This window comes from Brachyhypopomus gauderio, chromosome 6 (assembly GCF_052324685.1).
Source record: "Brachyhypopomus gauderio isolate BG-103 chromosome 6, BGAUD_0.2, whole genome shotgun sequence".
NCBI classification, from domain to species: domain Eukaryota; kingdom Metazoa; phylum Chordata; class Actinopteri; order Gymnotiformes; family Hypopomidae; genus Brachyhypopomus; species Brachyhypopomus gauderio.
The window spans coordinates 7,831,537-7,846,190 of NC_135216.1; the positions used below are offsets into that span (position 1 = coordinate 7,831,537).

At 46.1% G+C, this 14,654-nt stretch overlaps 2 protein-coding genes across 5 annotated transcripts; both read right to left on the reverse strand.

Moving 5' to 3' along the window:
* sh3bp5lb (SH3-binding domain protein 5-like, b) lies at positions 1-5,551 on the reverse strand. The gene is given in 9 exon segments (XM_077008435.1): positions 1-357; positions 360-632; positions 634-669; positions 935-1,108; positions 2,093-2,254; positions 3,622-3,750; positions 4,468-4,530; positions 4,747-4,996; positions 5,366-5,551. Coding segments are annotated over 8 exon segments (1,362 nt in total). The 5' UTR covers positions 4,990-4,996; positions 5,366-5,551; the 3' UTR covers positions 1-75.
* Positions 5,552-7,275: 1,724 nt separating this feature from the next.
* Positions 7,276-14,123, reverse strand: gtf2h4 (general transcription factor IIH, polypeptide 4). 4 transcript variants are annotated; one of them, XM_077008434.1, is made up of 14 exons: positions 14,027-14,123; positions 13,418-13,562; positions 12,384-12,488; positions 12,159-12,290; positions 11,551-11,736; positions 11,237-11,345; positions 10,987-11,055; positions 10,651-10,734; positions 10,290-10,461; positions 10,073-10,203; positions 9,887-9,934; positions 9,687-9,765; positions 7,775-7,836; positions 7,276-7,592 (listed from the first exon to the last, which is right to left on the reverse strand). In XM_077008434.1, exons 2-14 carry the CDS (start codon positions 13,531-13,533, stop codon positions 7,482-7,484), a joined length of 1,404 nt encoding a protein of 467 aa, XP_076864549.1. In that variant the 5' UTR covers positions 13,534-13,562; positions 14,027-14,123; the 3' UTR covers positions 7,276-7,481. The 4 variants fall into 4 exon arrangements, with proteins under 4 accessions (XP_076864549.1, XP_076864545.1, XP_076864547.1 ...); XM_077008430.1 differs by having other exon boundaries at positions 13,985-14,117; XM_077008432.1 differs by having other exon boundaries at positions 13,867-14,094.
* Positions 14,124-14,654: the final 531 nt, after the last annotated feature.

The window sequence follows — 14,654 nt, forward strand, 5'->3', positions numbered from 1 at the left end:
TCCAGCAGCGAGGGAGGTGTGAAAAGCTGCAGGCAAGGCGTAGAGCAGCTTGCAGGCACGGTGACCGGGCGCCACTCATAAACTGACGCTACGGTGGTGCTGCTTAACAAAACTCTCCCTGTCTCTCTGCGGACGGTCTGCTCCCGACGCCCCCCCGTCTCCCTCTTTATCCTGCCTGGGCACGTTCGCCTCTCCTCTCCCCGACAGGCTCCCTGTGGCCCTCTCCTCACCGATCAGACTCCCAACATCGCTCAGGTCGCCCAGGTGCTCCACCGAGTCACACTTCTCCAGGTCCGAGGCGATGGTCTGCAGGCTGATGACCGACATGGAGTCCGATCCCGCCCTCTCGCCCCTCTCTCTCTGCCCCAGCCCGACTCCCTGTGTTTCTCCACCCACTGCCTGGTCTTCTCCTGATCCGCCCAATCATTATCCATCAGGCTGACCCCCACCCCGCCATAAGCCCCCGCTTGTACGACGCCATCGGCCTCCGCCCCTACCGGGGAGCTCCGCCCCCCGCGGGCTCTGTTTCGTTGCCTGGCGGCCCGGACCCGCCCCCTCTGCGCGTGGATCTGCTCGCTGATTTGTTCGAGGTTGCGCAAGGCGACCGAGTAGCGGGTCTTGACCTTCGCCACCCCGCTCCTCCAGCAGGACGACCTTGGACTTGTGCTCCTGCAAAAGACCACATCGAAATAAGAAACAAAACACACCGCACACACGTTGTTGTTCAAAGTATAACACGAAATGCTAAACAATAAACAAAGTCTTACATATAACGTTTATTTATTTTGACAGATCATCGGGTTACGTTCTTATTTATTCGTCTGCTTCAACGTCAAACTAATAATTCACCGTTAAACTAAACCTTTGTGGTTTAGAGAACTGGTGGGGACTATAAAGCGCGGCCCATCGGCTCCGGGTGAGGAGAATCCTCTACCTCCAGGATGTGGTTGAACTGGGCCTTCAGTTCAAAGTAGGGCTTGGATTTGAGTATGACGCGCTTGAGGGTCTTCTGCAGGGTCTGCACGCGCGCCTCCGCCTCCTGGCACAGCTGGGTGACCCGCTGGTGCTCCCTCTCGCTCCTCAGCCTCTCCTCCTCCGCCTCGTTCACCTGCCGGCGGCCCAAAGACGTCGGCCAATCAGCTGCTGACTGCAACCTTCTTTCAGAGCAATCCAAACTACTCCTTAAGCGCAGGTGCCCTTTTGTCTTATCGCAGTGTTCATGAATAATAAAGAAATGAAAATTCCCATGCAGCAGAATAATTGATGTTTGTTTGCTGAAGGCTAACCAGGCGATGGTTTAAATAAGGCGACGTTATAAAAGAACTGGGTGCAGAAAGAGGCCCCCCGTGCGTGTTGTGTCTTTAAGCTATAAATGCGCTGCTCCTACACTGTAGCAATTTCACAGAGCACGACGGCAACTAGCACTTAAATGTAATCCAAATAATACCCAGCCTTGATGATACCTAACCTTGGTCATGAAGCGTAAATAGGTATTCATTACCCCAGCACAGGAAGCCTTAAAGCTGCAGGAGCTTGTCAGAATCCATGCAAACCAGGTAATGAGAGTACTTACTGCTAAAAGACTGGGTATATTACCCGGAGTTGCAGCACAATAACGGCGTGCCTTTGTTAATAAGCCATAAAGTTCTGCCATATGAATAGGTCACATAGACCAATTGGGTTTAGGATTTACTTCCAGCGTGTAGGTATGAGGCTTACATAAAGAAAGGTTCTTACAGCGTGCCGGGTGGGTCAGAACACCTTTGATCTGTTGTGTGCTGCAAACCGACGTAGCGAATACTCTGGCTAATGCTTAGTGGAGAGAGACTAAAGTCTATAGAAAATGCGCAACCCAGCTGGGGTAAAGTCTGGATGTGCGTGTTAGTCAATATACATAAAAAAAAGAGAAAAACATCACCTGATCCAGATGGTTTGGGAAGGGCTGATGTACCAGAAAATGTAACTACAAGGAATTATGTGTTTGATGAAAGCCAACATGGATATGTGTGTACTGAAGCCCAGTAGAGATGTTCCTCCTCGTGTCCTACACGCCGGTACAGCTCGGTTCAGTCCAGGGTTCACGCCGTCGTACCTTGGATGTGGCGTGGTTCAGCATCTCCTGCCAGGTTGGGTCCAGGGTGTTCCTGTCAGCCAGGAGGCCCTGCTCCGCCACGTACACCATCTCCCTGGCAGCGGTGTGCATGGAGACGGCCCGCTCGTAGCGCAGAGCCGCCTTCTGGGTCTCCTGTTGGGCCTGCGGGTACAGCAAATCGATCACGATGGAGAGACAAAGCCATCAATCACCCTGCTCTTAAAATGTATGCACATCTGTCGGAAAGCACATGAGATTGACCTTTCAATGATGAGAAGTTCTCCTAGCAGCCAGAGAAAAACAGAGAGGGAATAACGCCTGACAGAATGTGACCTCTGAAACTTATACATCACACACAAACATAACCCAGTCACCCCTGCGATATCCGGATGATCCGACTTCAGTCTGTAAAGAATCCTTGTGTTTGAGAAAGGCACTATATAACTGAAAATAATAATAATAGTAAGAAGAAGCATTAGAGTTCAGGACATTGGAGCTGTCACCTGATTATACAGCAATGCGAGGATGCAACAAAGATTTAATTATCAAAAAGGGCTGACTTGTCACAGAAGGGAAGTGCTGTGCTAGGATGAAGAGGACCCAACCAATCAATGAACTTAAAACACAAGCTCAGACTTCAGACGGCTAACTTGGGTGTGACGGGCACCGAGGACATCTAGGCTCGTTTTGGACAAGACATCAGCTGATGGAGACCGACTCAAGCTCATGGCGTAGAGGAAGATAAATTTTTATTGCACTAAAAACTCCCCCTTGGATACACAGGGTTACACAAGGGTTTATGGTCACGATGATGGCGTCTTTTCGATAGCGCAAATGTGTTGTTTTTGTGAAGCCATGCCTCATCCATCCCAGCAAGCTTTGCCTAGATGTGGAACACCTAACACTATTCTCTGGACTGAAGTTCTCTTGCTACATAGAGGTGTTCAGCATGACACCTTCAGGTTTTAGTTCTAAGACTAATTTGATGCATCATGTCAAGTTGTTGAGGAGTGTCTGATGATTGAGGCAGGTTAATTTGATGAGAACATCCCTGTACTGTAGCTTTACAATTAAAAGGCTTTGGTAATCATAGGCACAAGCTTTGGCTGGAGCACACTCCATCCCTTCAAAAGTGTGTTTATTGTTCTTAGCAAGAAGGGCTGACCAGGTCAACCTTACAATCCAATTCTGTCTCAATTGCTTTCAATTACACTCAATGGCCCCTTCTGAGCATTTTGCACTAGTGCAATTACACATCCGAGATTGGCTGCAAAATGAAAAGTGATCTTCAGATCATATCTTGTGTATGAAGGGGTCGATCACATTAAGAAACACACCTGCCACCCCGTAATGGTCATGAAGCAAGGAACATTTCTTGGGTCATTTTCGGCCAACGGCAAGTGATCGTTATTACTATTCATGAGTGGTGGGATGACGTGCACAATTTGAGTTATTTCAAAATCAAGGACAAAAACTCCCCCTTGCTGTGGGAAGGACAACCTCTCTTGGATCCTCCCTCTCTCACCCACCTCTTTAGCCAGTCGACGGGCTTCGTAATAAGGCCTGGCTTTCTCGATGCAGGCACCGAGCTGGGAGCCCTGGGCGTTAAGCTTGCGAGCCGAGTCTGTGAGGATCCTCCGGTAGCTGGACCTGGCCTCCTAAAATAAAACAGAGGGACCGCTGGGTGGCATCAAACGGACATCACGTAAAACCCCACCACAAGGTGTTGGCGTAACTTTCTCTCATGAATAAAGTGATATGAGCAGGGACCTTGTGGCGAAGCACTGCCTACATATACAAATCCCCCAAATGCCACTGAACAGTGGTCATAAAAAATATTAGTCCCCTTTATAGTCAAATAAAGTCCCCTTTATAGTTTTCTGTGTCATGTGATCCATTACATACTATATTTTGACATGCAATCCAATACATATTGTACAAGTCAAATTCATATTCTGCACATACAGTACAAATCAAAGACCAGCTTTGTGCAGGGAATCATTAAGCACATGCTAACAGGCCTACACAGAGAAATTATTTATAGGTACCGTAAAATAAGACTCTGGGGCCGGGTTCTCAGGTTTTAGGTCCAGTTAAAGGCGAGGCCGTTTTTAGTATCACAGACCCATTCAGATATCAATGTTTTCAATAAACCCCATCTCTTTTAAGCAAATCATCACTGAAAGAACTGGACTACAGTGTAGGGATACTCTGAAAACATGGCCCGTTAGCTGTTAGGAAGTAAGCCCATTTTGTTTTCTATCCACCCGCTGGGGAATACCGACAGCACTAGCGTGTACACGTCGGCATGCTCGTAAAATCAAACCAGCACACCAATGATGGCCTCAGGGTGTCAAATACAAAACAAAACTCACATCTAGCTGAAGCTCCAGTTTGTTTATCTCATCACTGGCCTGGTTCAAGTGCTCCAGTTCCTCCTACATTACGATGAAGGGAAATACATCAGTGTATAGCAGTAAAAAAAACCAAAACGCGCTTTGAAATCAATCATAAACAGATCCTTACGGCGTTTGTTGTTTTTTGTTGTCGTTGTTAATCGCTTATGTCTTAGTCGGAACGAGCAAAATCCGGATAAGCAAACAAAAACGATACAAAGGCAAGTGCAGCGTCCAAAAAGATGTGTTTACGTCTACCTGGATTCTGGGGTCCAGCTCTTCCTCGTAGTGTTCGTCCTCGTCGTGGTCTTCGGTCGTGTCCTTGTCCATGGTCCTGTTCTCCGTGCGCCCGTCCTCCTGTCTGCCGTCGCCACCATCGCCCCTGTCTTTCAGCGCCCCGTCCCTCTCCTCCGGCTCCACACCGGGACACTCTCCTCTCCAGCCCACGGCCTCGGGCTCTCCGGAACCAGGGGGATTCTCACGCAGCCTCCCCGGGTCCATGCGTGGCCTTAAGAACCAGATTGCTCGATTGCAGATTGCTCGATTGCAGATTGCAGTATTGCATGGGAAATAGTATGCGTAATAAAAAATGTTATCTAAAAAAACGTCTTAAATATTAAGTATTTGTCGTCTGAATTCAATCAGAGTGTGTCTACACAGCAACATCTGCTAAGCTTGCAATTCGGGGCGCTGACAGTACCGTTCGTGCATGAACGATGCACACATTAGCGAACCAGCTAGCAAGCCGCCTGCTTCTGACAGCAGCGAAATACAAACCGGGCGTTAAACTTCGGCTTCGTGGCTTAAAGACATTTGGCTTGTCGGGAGTTCAGTAACTAGCGAGTCAGACTGAATGGTTAAGTGACACGTTTGCTACCTTGCTGTGCGCGTGACGGGATCCCTCTCCTCCCCCGGGCTCCTGCCTCCTCCTGACGGTGTCGGACACGGTCCTCCCTCCAGGTTCAAGTCCCCACTTCACTTACAGAGTGCTTGGAAAACGCTCACATCCATGCGCACACAAAACAGCCAATTAAATGTACTTGTTTTGGCCCTGTCCAAGAGCTATTCTTCAAGAAAGATAGATGAATAGAAGACTATTAAACAGCAACATCATCAGCAGCAACTTTCTAATGAATATAGATCTGAAAGTATCAAGACTTTCTAATGAATATATCCAGTGATTGATTATATGTTGATCGCACTTTGGTACAGCAATATGCGATTTTTAAAATCACCAAGTGTTTATGACTTCTCCAAATTTATGAATTCTCTGAAATTTACATATAGTTTTGCCTTTATTTGTATATTTCAGTGTAGTCTGAAAATTTTGGTTTAAATACCATCATGTATTATTTTTAAAAGACTAATATTTGCAATGCAACACTTTCAAGGCCTACACACGTTCCTATACCTGCACAAACTCCACCCTGTGCTCACAGATATTAAGGCTTAAACACATTTGCCATGAGAACAGACCTCATGAAAGGTGGTCAATATCACGTGAGTGCACGCCCTACAGAAGATGATGGCCTTTCTTGTGCTCGTACACTGACCTATGAACAATCTACAAAGCAACAAAAATTCCTTTGGTGCCCATTCGCAACCCTACATACAATGGTGGCTAATATTATACTTAAACATTTCAAAATCTTCCAGGATGATAGACTGTATGCCTTTTTAAGGTATCTCCACTAATCCTCTACAGATGAGATAAAACAAAGTGATCTTTGTCAAGTGTGCCATACATGATCAATGAAATAATACTGTAGAACTGTACTGAATGCACTGTGGACTGCAACTGTTCCAAATGTGTTAAATGTAAAAACTATTAAAACTAGCAGAAAATGATAAATTATCATCCTTTAATCCTCATGAATTACTGCAGGAGTTGGTTATTGTATGTCTTGCAAGAGATGTAATCTGTTATACACTGGAGAAAGCAAAGAAAGGCTTACATCTGACAGAATTAATCAGAATTAAGGATTTTTCATTTCCAAATGGCAAAGCATTTTAATGCTAATGGACATTACATTAATGATGTATCTGTTGGCTTTGCAAGTTGTTGCTATGGCAGCAATGAAGTCAGGAAACTTGTGGTCTAGAAAGGATCTACATTCTGGGAACATTAGAAACCCATGGTTATGTGAACAGCTACTGTTTTCAACATAAACTGGTTTCACTTCCTAGAACTTCAGAAGCATTTTGTGAACCCCAGTCTGAAATGTCCTGTTTGTCTGGAAACCTTGAGTAAACACTTCACCACAACTTTGACTACCTCTTACTTGTGGTGCTTAAGGATGAATGGGTGAGTTGTCTACAGCATTAATAGCAAGAAATGTAACTTTATACTGGAGAAACCAAGTCTTGCCGATCGGTTTGTTGAACACTTTCAGACCATCAGGATTAAGGATGCGTTGTTTCCAGTGGCAATGCATTTTAATACTAATGGACATTGTATTAACGACATATCTGTTTGCATAGCCAGTAGTTGCTATGGCAGCAAAGAGATTAGGAAATTTAAAGAAAAATAACTGATCTACACCACTGGACATTTTAGAACCCCATAAAATTAACGTTCTGATTTAAACATCTACTTTCTTATATATAATGGTTCCTTCTATTAATTCAGAAGCACTTTGCTTGCACAGCTGATGAAGGACCTCAGTCCGAAGTTTCTTATACTAAGTACACTGCAGTTAATTACCTGAAATCGTCTTCAAATACACACACACACACACACACACACACACACACACACACACACAATAATAAGGTAATGAAGCAATGTATAATGAAGCAATATATACTTTTAATCCCAACTCTTGAGATCACATTTCCTAATGACAGTCCCACTCTTGGAAAATTAAAGTGTGTTACGCAGCATTTTACTTCCTCCTGAAGCCTGAGGAAGAATATTTTGGTCGTCTCTTATGAGACGGACGCCGTGCCTGCTGTCAACTCTGGTGATCTCTCCACAGAGAACATTCTCCGCTCTATGTGTGACTTTTTTGTCTCTTCCAAAACCTCTTCACCTCACTGTGTCCATGGGGAGTGACGACCATGACCCTGTGAGGTGCGTTCTGCCACACCAGCACCCCCAGGCCCTGTAGAGAAAGAGAGAGAGGATACACGGTCAATACACACACACACGGTCCACTTACACAATCATTAGTGAACGAATGGGTCTGACTTGTGCATGCATGGGAAGAATTTGAACGGCCCACGCAAACCACAAGGATCGTCAGGGTCTGTGGCGAGTGACAAAGGCGTGAATGTAGTTTCCAACCTGAGCTCGGTCACGCAGCACCTCGAAATCAGCCTGCGAGAGGAACTGGTTGTAGAGCACCCCTGAAACAAACGAAGAAAGAGAGGAGGCGACCAGTGGAGGGTGAGGAGAGTGAAGGGGCTTTCAACAGCATTCCACCTCAGTGTTTCAATTAACGCTCCATCAGCGAGAGCGCTCATTACCGCTCACCTACGCCTAAGTGCCATTGACATTCAAAGGTCAGAGAGCGTCATTCAGCGCGGCAGAGAGAGAGAGAGAGAGAAAAGAAGTCTAGCAGAGACTTCAATCTACTTGGAGGCTTTTGTGAGTCAGTCTTTATTTAAGGGCCCCATAGAAAATCCCTCGCAACCACATCTTCAATTCACGACTGACCAAACGACTCGCAGACGCACAGCGTGGCATTCACCACTTCACGAGGAGAACGAATGCAGTCCTCCATTCATGACGCCACCAATCACTTAATCACTCCATACAACGAAGATGTCAGCAAAGCTTTTACTGCAAATCCGAAGTGCCCGGAGGTCTCGTTGTATGACACGAGCAAATACATCATCATGTCTTCCTCTTTAGTAACTAAACGAATAATCTTGCAGTAATTGTCTTAAGTAGGGATAGAACAATTTTCCCATTGACATGATCAGACATCCCGGCATTTCAGCATCGGTAATCCGACATTAGCAACGTCACATCTCATATTGGTACACAGACATGAAGTGAAATGAAAAAAAAAATCAACTGCAATGGTTAAAATCAGAGGACCAGGGTGAATTGTGAACACATACCAGATGTCAGATTTCACACCGACATTATCTAGATTAGGACCTTATGTTTGGTGCTTCCAGAGTGTTTTTCCCCCACTCAAAAACATGTGGGTGAGGTAATTATCAATTATCGGCCGTGGCAGATGTGTGTTAGAAGCAGCAACACGAACGGTGTGTAGCAGGGAGAACATCAGAACGCCATCTTCACCTTTAGTCAAGCAGAACTCAAACCATTAGAATTTGCATGACCAGGTCCATAATGGATGACACAGCAAACACAGGTGTGGAAGACGCCGGGTCATCCGAACGCAGGCGCGAGGCATCAAACCGGCACACGGTGATGCCGTTGCTGTGAGCCAAGAGTGTGTTCACAAAAAACCCCCACAATGAACATGACTAGAGCTATTAAAGGCTGAAACATTGAGGGGGGGGGGGGAAAATCTTCAGATCGTGCTACGGTTAACATAAATGCGATGTACTGACAGCTGTATCCTGCTCACAAACTTGAATGAAGGCTCCCTCCACGTCCAGGTCTCCATGGTAACTAGCCGAACAGCAGACGGTGTATTTCAAATGCTGCGGACGCAGGTTTGTGTCCCGAGCGGAGACCGTGTCCCTCGTGGCAGCTGGCCTAGTGCTACTAGGGTGGCCGTGTTCACTGTAGCATTACCACGAACCCGATGAACTCTGAATTCTAACTTATTTTAATCAATTTACTACTCCCAAGAGCCTGTGTCGTGGGGTCCACTGTGATTTCTGCTGGTTTAAGCACCTGCCTCATGTTACCGCACTGTATTCATTTTCACCATTTGTTTAAAACATTCATTACGTGTCACATTTACATGATTTCTACTATTATGTCTGAACTGAGGAATTCAAATATTTTATTGAAGGATGTCCACCCTTATCCCATTTCTATGCATAACTTCCTTCACCTAATGAAGTATATTACTATTTTAGTACTTATATACTATAATAATAGCATACGTTACTATTATTATTTAAAAGTAGTGATTATTATTTGCATTAGTCCATTTTCGTGCATTATCACAGCTTCTGCCATTAGCATGGCCAACCTAGCTACCTTCTTAGCTTGTGTAAATTTGATGTCACACCAAATCTGGCCAAGAGTGTGGCGGAGACGTTCATACCCTCTGTGAACTGGAGACGATCTCTCTCAAGCTCCCAGAGACGGATCTGGTCCGTGATGGTTGGAGGAAGCACTGGGGTCTGGCAAAGACGAAACCAGTGAGAAATACACAGTCGCATCGTGCTAGGCAAGCAAAGGCACGCGAGCTTATCTGCTCGGGGCAGGGGAGATGTAGCGGGTGCTGGAAGCTTCTGCAGGTACCTGCTTCAGCATGACCGGATGCGCTCTGGTCCTCAGGAAGTGGATGATCTAAAAATCCCGGCGAAAAACACCCAGAAAGAACAGAAGACACAAAAATAACAAGAAAGACGATATGTGTGAATGACAAATAAAGGACAAGGCCCTGTACAAAGCCGTGTGAGTGTAAGTAAGTGCAGTGTCTCGTACCTGTTGGGCAGTGATGCCATTAGCAATGGCCTGCTGCACAGACTCCCTGGTGACCTGGGCCACAACTACATTAGGAAATCTATACAGCATCTCGCTGAACAGAGCAACCAGGGCGATCTGCAGCTCGGAGTCTGAGGGAAACCAAAGGAGCACTTTAACACGCTTCACAACGCTGTGGGTTGTGTTTTCAAGGTGAGCTCTTAGGGGTCACACGTACTTGTGTAAGCATACACACGGTAGTTGGTTTCAACCACAATGAAACCGGAATCTGTTGTTCCCGATGCGCCATTTAATGCAGAGGAAGAGGAGGAGGAGGACGAAGGGTTGGAGGCGATGCCTGCGGCCAGAGTGATGGCCAGCCTCGTGGGGTAATATCTTCTCGATTTCCTCTGCACAAATGGAAGAAGGTGCACATATAGACGGGAACAAAGAGATTCAGCGCTGCGCGGAGCAGCTCGTACGTCGTCTTTTAGATCAGAACACATTCCTGCATACTGCAGCCCTCCTGTGCAAATGCGTGAGGACCTGCACAGAATTTCAGAAAACAGAAAGAGCTTCCAGGGCTTTTTTCCCCTCACCTTTCTCTGGAAAACCAGGCCGAACTCTCGCAGGTGCTGCAGAAACGTCAACAAAGACTCACTCATGCCCTCAACAGAATAGTCCTGTAGCAAGGCAAGATAAAGAAACGCCGGTGACCTCCGAGACACTGCCTTTGGGACCAAGGACGGGAGCAGGCAGCACAACGGACAACTTTCTCACCTAATTAGGACCTTAAGCAGTGACTACAGGTGCAGTGATAATTAGCTTCTTTAACAAGGACAGTGATAGTACGTAGCTAAAATATTCTTAACAATGTGCTAAATAAAGAATAACACCAAAAAAGAAAGAAAGTTAAAAAATAGTTCTCTACTTACTCTGCCAAGAGTGGAGAAACTCAGCTGGAACAAGAAAGAGAGAATCTCTACGAGGTCCATCCCTCTAGACTGGGAGATTAAGGATGGCGGGTGTGAGAGAGAGACTGTTACTTTCAGAAGTGCTCAAAAGAAACCAAAAGTTTCCCTCCAACAGCCTTCAGAAGCTGGGAGGCACTGCATTTTTCTTTCATTTTTCATTTCCCAGTGTGAACTGCTGTGTTGACAGAGGCAGTATTTCAACCGGTCAGACCTGCGCCGTGTTGAGGTACTGCAGGGTGATGTACCAGAGCTGAGAGGCCGTGTCCAGCAGGAGGAACTGAAACCCAGCTGAAGTAATACATGGAGCTTCACCAGTCTCACTGAGAGCGCGAGAGAGAGAGAGAGGGAGAGGAGGAGAGAGGAACACAATACGGACGATCACCATTAGAGGGTTCGCTGGTAGGAGAACACAGAACCACAAGGACCAACATCACAGGAGTGGTCTGCAAACTTGTGGAGCACCGGCGGTGTGGATAAGATAACGCAGCATGTCCGTCACTCCTTCCTTCTGCTGAGCGCCGGTACCTTCTCATGAGGCCGGCCTGGACCAGGAGCTGGGCCAGGTCCTGGCTGACGGCCGCAGACGGAGAGCCCACCATGAAGTGAAGAATCACCTCCCAGCGCTCTGTGGCGTAGCGGTCCAGACTGTCCACGTCCCGAGCGTGCCGGTCAGGCCCGAGGCTGCTGCCCTCATCTGCCCACGCTTTCCCGCTGTTTAGCGAATAGGGGAGGAAGAAGAGGACGAGGAAAGATGAAGGGTATTGGAATGTACAAATGAGTTACCATGCAAGGCTAATCAATTGAGGGTCTATGGTGTACAGGTGTGCAGTAAAGCACCTGATTTTACTAACGAGGATCTGGTCATTAATGAAATCGGTGAAGCTCTGTAGACACTAGAACCTTAACCAAACAGCTCCATATTAAGTGGTTTGTACACTTTTGTCAAACGCTACATCTATGTAACAGCCAACTTAGAGTTATACCAATTATTACTTCACACCAAGACATATTACAAGACCAAGACCATTTTTCTACCGTGAAATTGTTTCATACTTAACAAACGACATTAGGTTGTATTACACTACATATCCAACCACTACCAGGTCAGAGTAACAATATCCCAGCCCCCTCACCCGCCGAGCAGTGCCGTCCTCAGGTTGTCCTTGAACACAGGGTTCAGCACGATGCCCTGCAGGCCCCCCTGAAGCTGCTGGTTGTGCCAGAGCCTGAGGCCGGTCAGCACAGACACACACCGCTCGTGTTCCCTGGAAGAGAGCCAGAGGTCGGGGCTCAGCACAAACGGAGAGGTTCGGCGTGAGGTTCGGTTGGATCGGAGGTGATCCGCCACGTGAGCTTACTTCTGGCAGTCCTTTCTCACCCACAGCGCCACCGCCGCCTGTGGCAGAGGGTGATCTAAGAACAGCATCCGCATCACATAATTCTTGGCCAGCGGTGGAAGCTCCCTGAGCAGAGAAGGAAGCGAACACGAGGTCACAAGGTCATCCCACATGGCCGAGGAGCTTCTGGTGCATTTCATTGATGTTTTGTCGGGTAGAAGGAACCAAAATGAATAACAAATCGGAAATGATGAAAATGTAAGACATCCCAGGCCAAACCATTAGAGCTTCACATGGGGGGGGGGGGGGGGGGGGGGGGGGGGGGGGGAGGTCTTCCAGGGGCCATGAGGTAGGCACCTCCCTTCATTAGTGCTTTGCTGAATAAACCCGTAATGGTCCCCTGGTGACTAATGCATGCTCACAGCCACCAGTTTAATATGGGTGTTATGCACTATGCCACAATCACAATGCTACAGTGGCCTCCACACCAACTAAGGGCCAAACGCACAGCTAATTCCATATGGGCTTTACCTATTAAATCACCAAAAAATGCCCAACACTGCTGACCTTTCCTGGCCTCTCTCTAATGGCACCATTAATGCATATTCAGTGCCACCGGTTCCATCCAGATCTACGACAATACACAATGACACAACTTCACACACTCCACCTTTATGGTGAATTTTCCCAACTAGTCTGTGCTCTTCTTAACCACAACCACTGGCTAGCCCTTTCAGCCACCCTCAATTTACAGCCTCCAAGGCTGAACTGCACAAGTCCATAATGATGTGGGAGACTTGGCTACAACTCCCTTAACATCTTTATTAACATCTGTACACCTGCCACCCACGTTCTCTCCCCTCTGACAACAAGTCTGCGTACTTCAGTGTTTTGCTTTCAAAAGCTTCAACTACTGCATTCTCAAATGAAATTGTTAACTCCATAAAATATTCTGTTTACTTTCTGAGCAAACCATCCTGTCTCACCTCAATGTAGTTAATGCAATACATTCGGTGATCTGTGTGTGTATATATATATAATTAGAGTAATTGAACCTGTAAACAGCCAAGCATGTTGCCGGGTGGTTGTAGAGTCTGTCGAGGATGTCTGGACTCAGCTCTCTGAGGTATTCATGAAGGTTCTTGCACTGGAGCTGGACTCTGAGTTTCATTTTTAGAAGAAAACACTCCTAGGATTTCACTGCAAAGGGCATTACAAAAAAAAGCTAGAAGAACTTAACACATGAACTACGATTCAGAACTCCAGTTTTAAGATGAAGTTTAACAGAGCTCATATCCCCAGCTCTGACAATTACATTACAATTAGTCTCAAAGTTATGTAGTATAACTACGTAGTGATGTACAGAACAGTTATTTACACACACACGCCAAAAAAACCTGTCCAGTGATGATATTTTTGAGAACATAATGAGAGGAGTAACCTCCCTTAAAGACACATTAAAACATTCACAGATACACTGAGCCAACTCACCACTGTAACTTGCCTAAAGCACTTATGCTAAGCTAGCTCGCTGAAATTAAACTGCTGCGTGCATCGTTACGAGCTCGAAGAAATGTTGCCTTGTCCCTGATGTTAGTTGCGTGCTTGTTAATCGGTCTCACCTTATGTGACTATTGAGAAAAATTAAATAAACAATATTCCACCTTATTTACATGACGCTATTGTGCCGCTTCACAAGCATACAGAAAGCCATTTTGGACTGGTCATGTGACCCGAAAACGGCGCGTTTGATTGGTTCAGTGTCACTGGGTGGGATTACTGAAAACCTAGGCATATGTAATAGTCAGAACTCTTATTTTTGCTCCTTATTTAGGGCGATCTCAAACATTATTTTATAACCATGATACATGCCAAAAGTGCAAATGTGCAGAAGGTTTAGTGCATATTGACATGCTCCCTTCTACAAAATGTTGCCATAAATAGTGGTTGCATCAAACTCTTAAAACCAGATTGACTTCATTAAAAACAAAAAGATATCACTATGAACCCACGGGACACGAGGTAGGCTAAGGTGGTTATCTTTCTGTTTAAATAATCCAACCAATCCCAAAGCATACTAATGTCTCACCACTCATATTCAAATCTTCATGTTGATACCAACCTCATCAACCCTGATACCACCGTCTACCAATTCCATAAAAGATGTTGGGTTATAAATATTGGCTGTTGGCTGCAATTTTGATGGTATCTGTATCTTTTTTCTAGGAGCACAAAAGCAATATTACAATTTCACTGTCTTTATATTTGCCCCATTAATGCACCCTCACATAA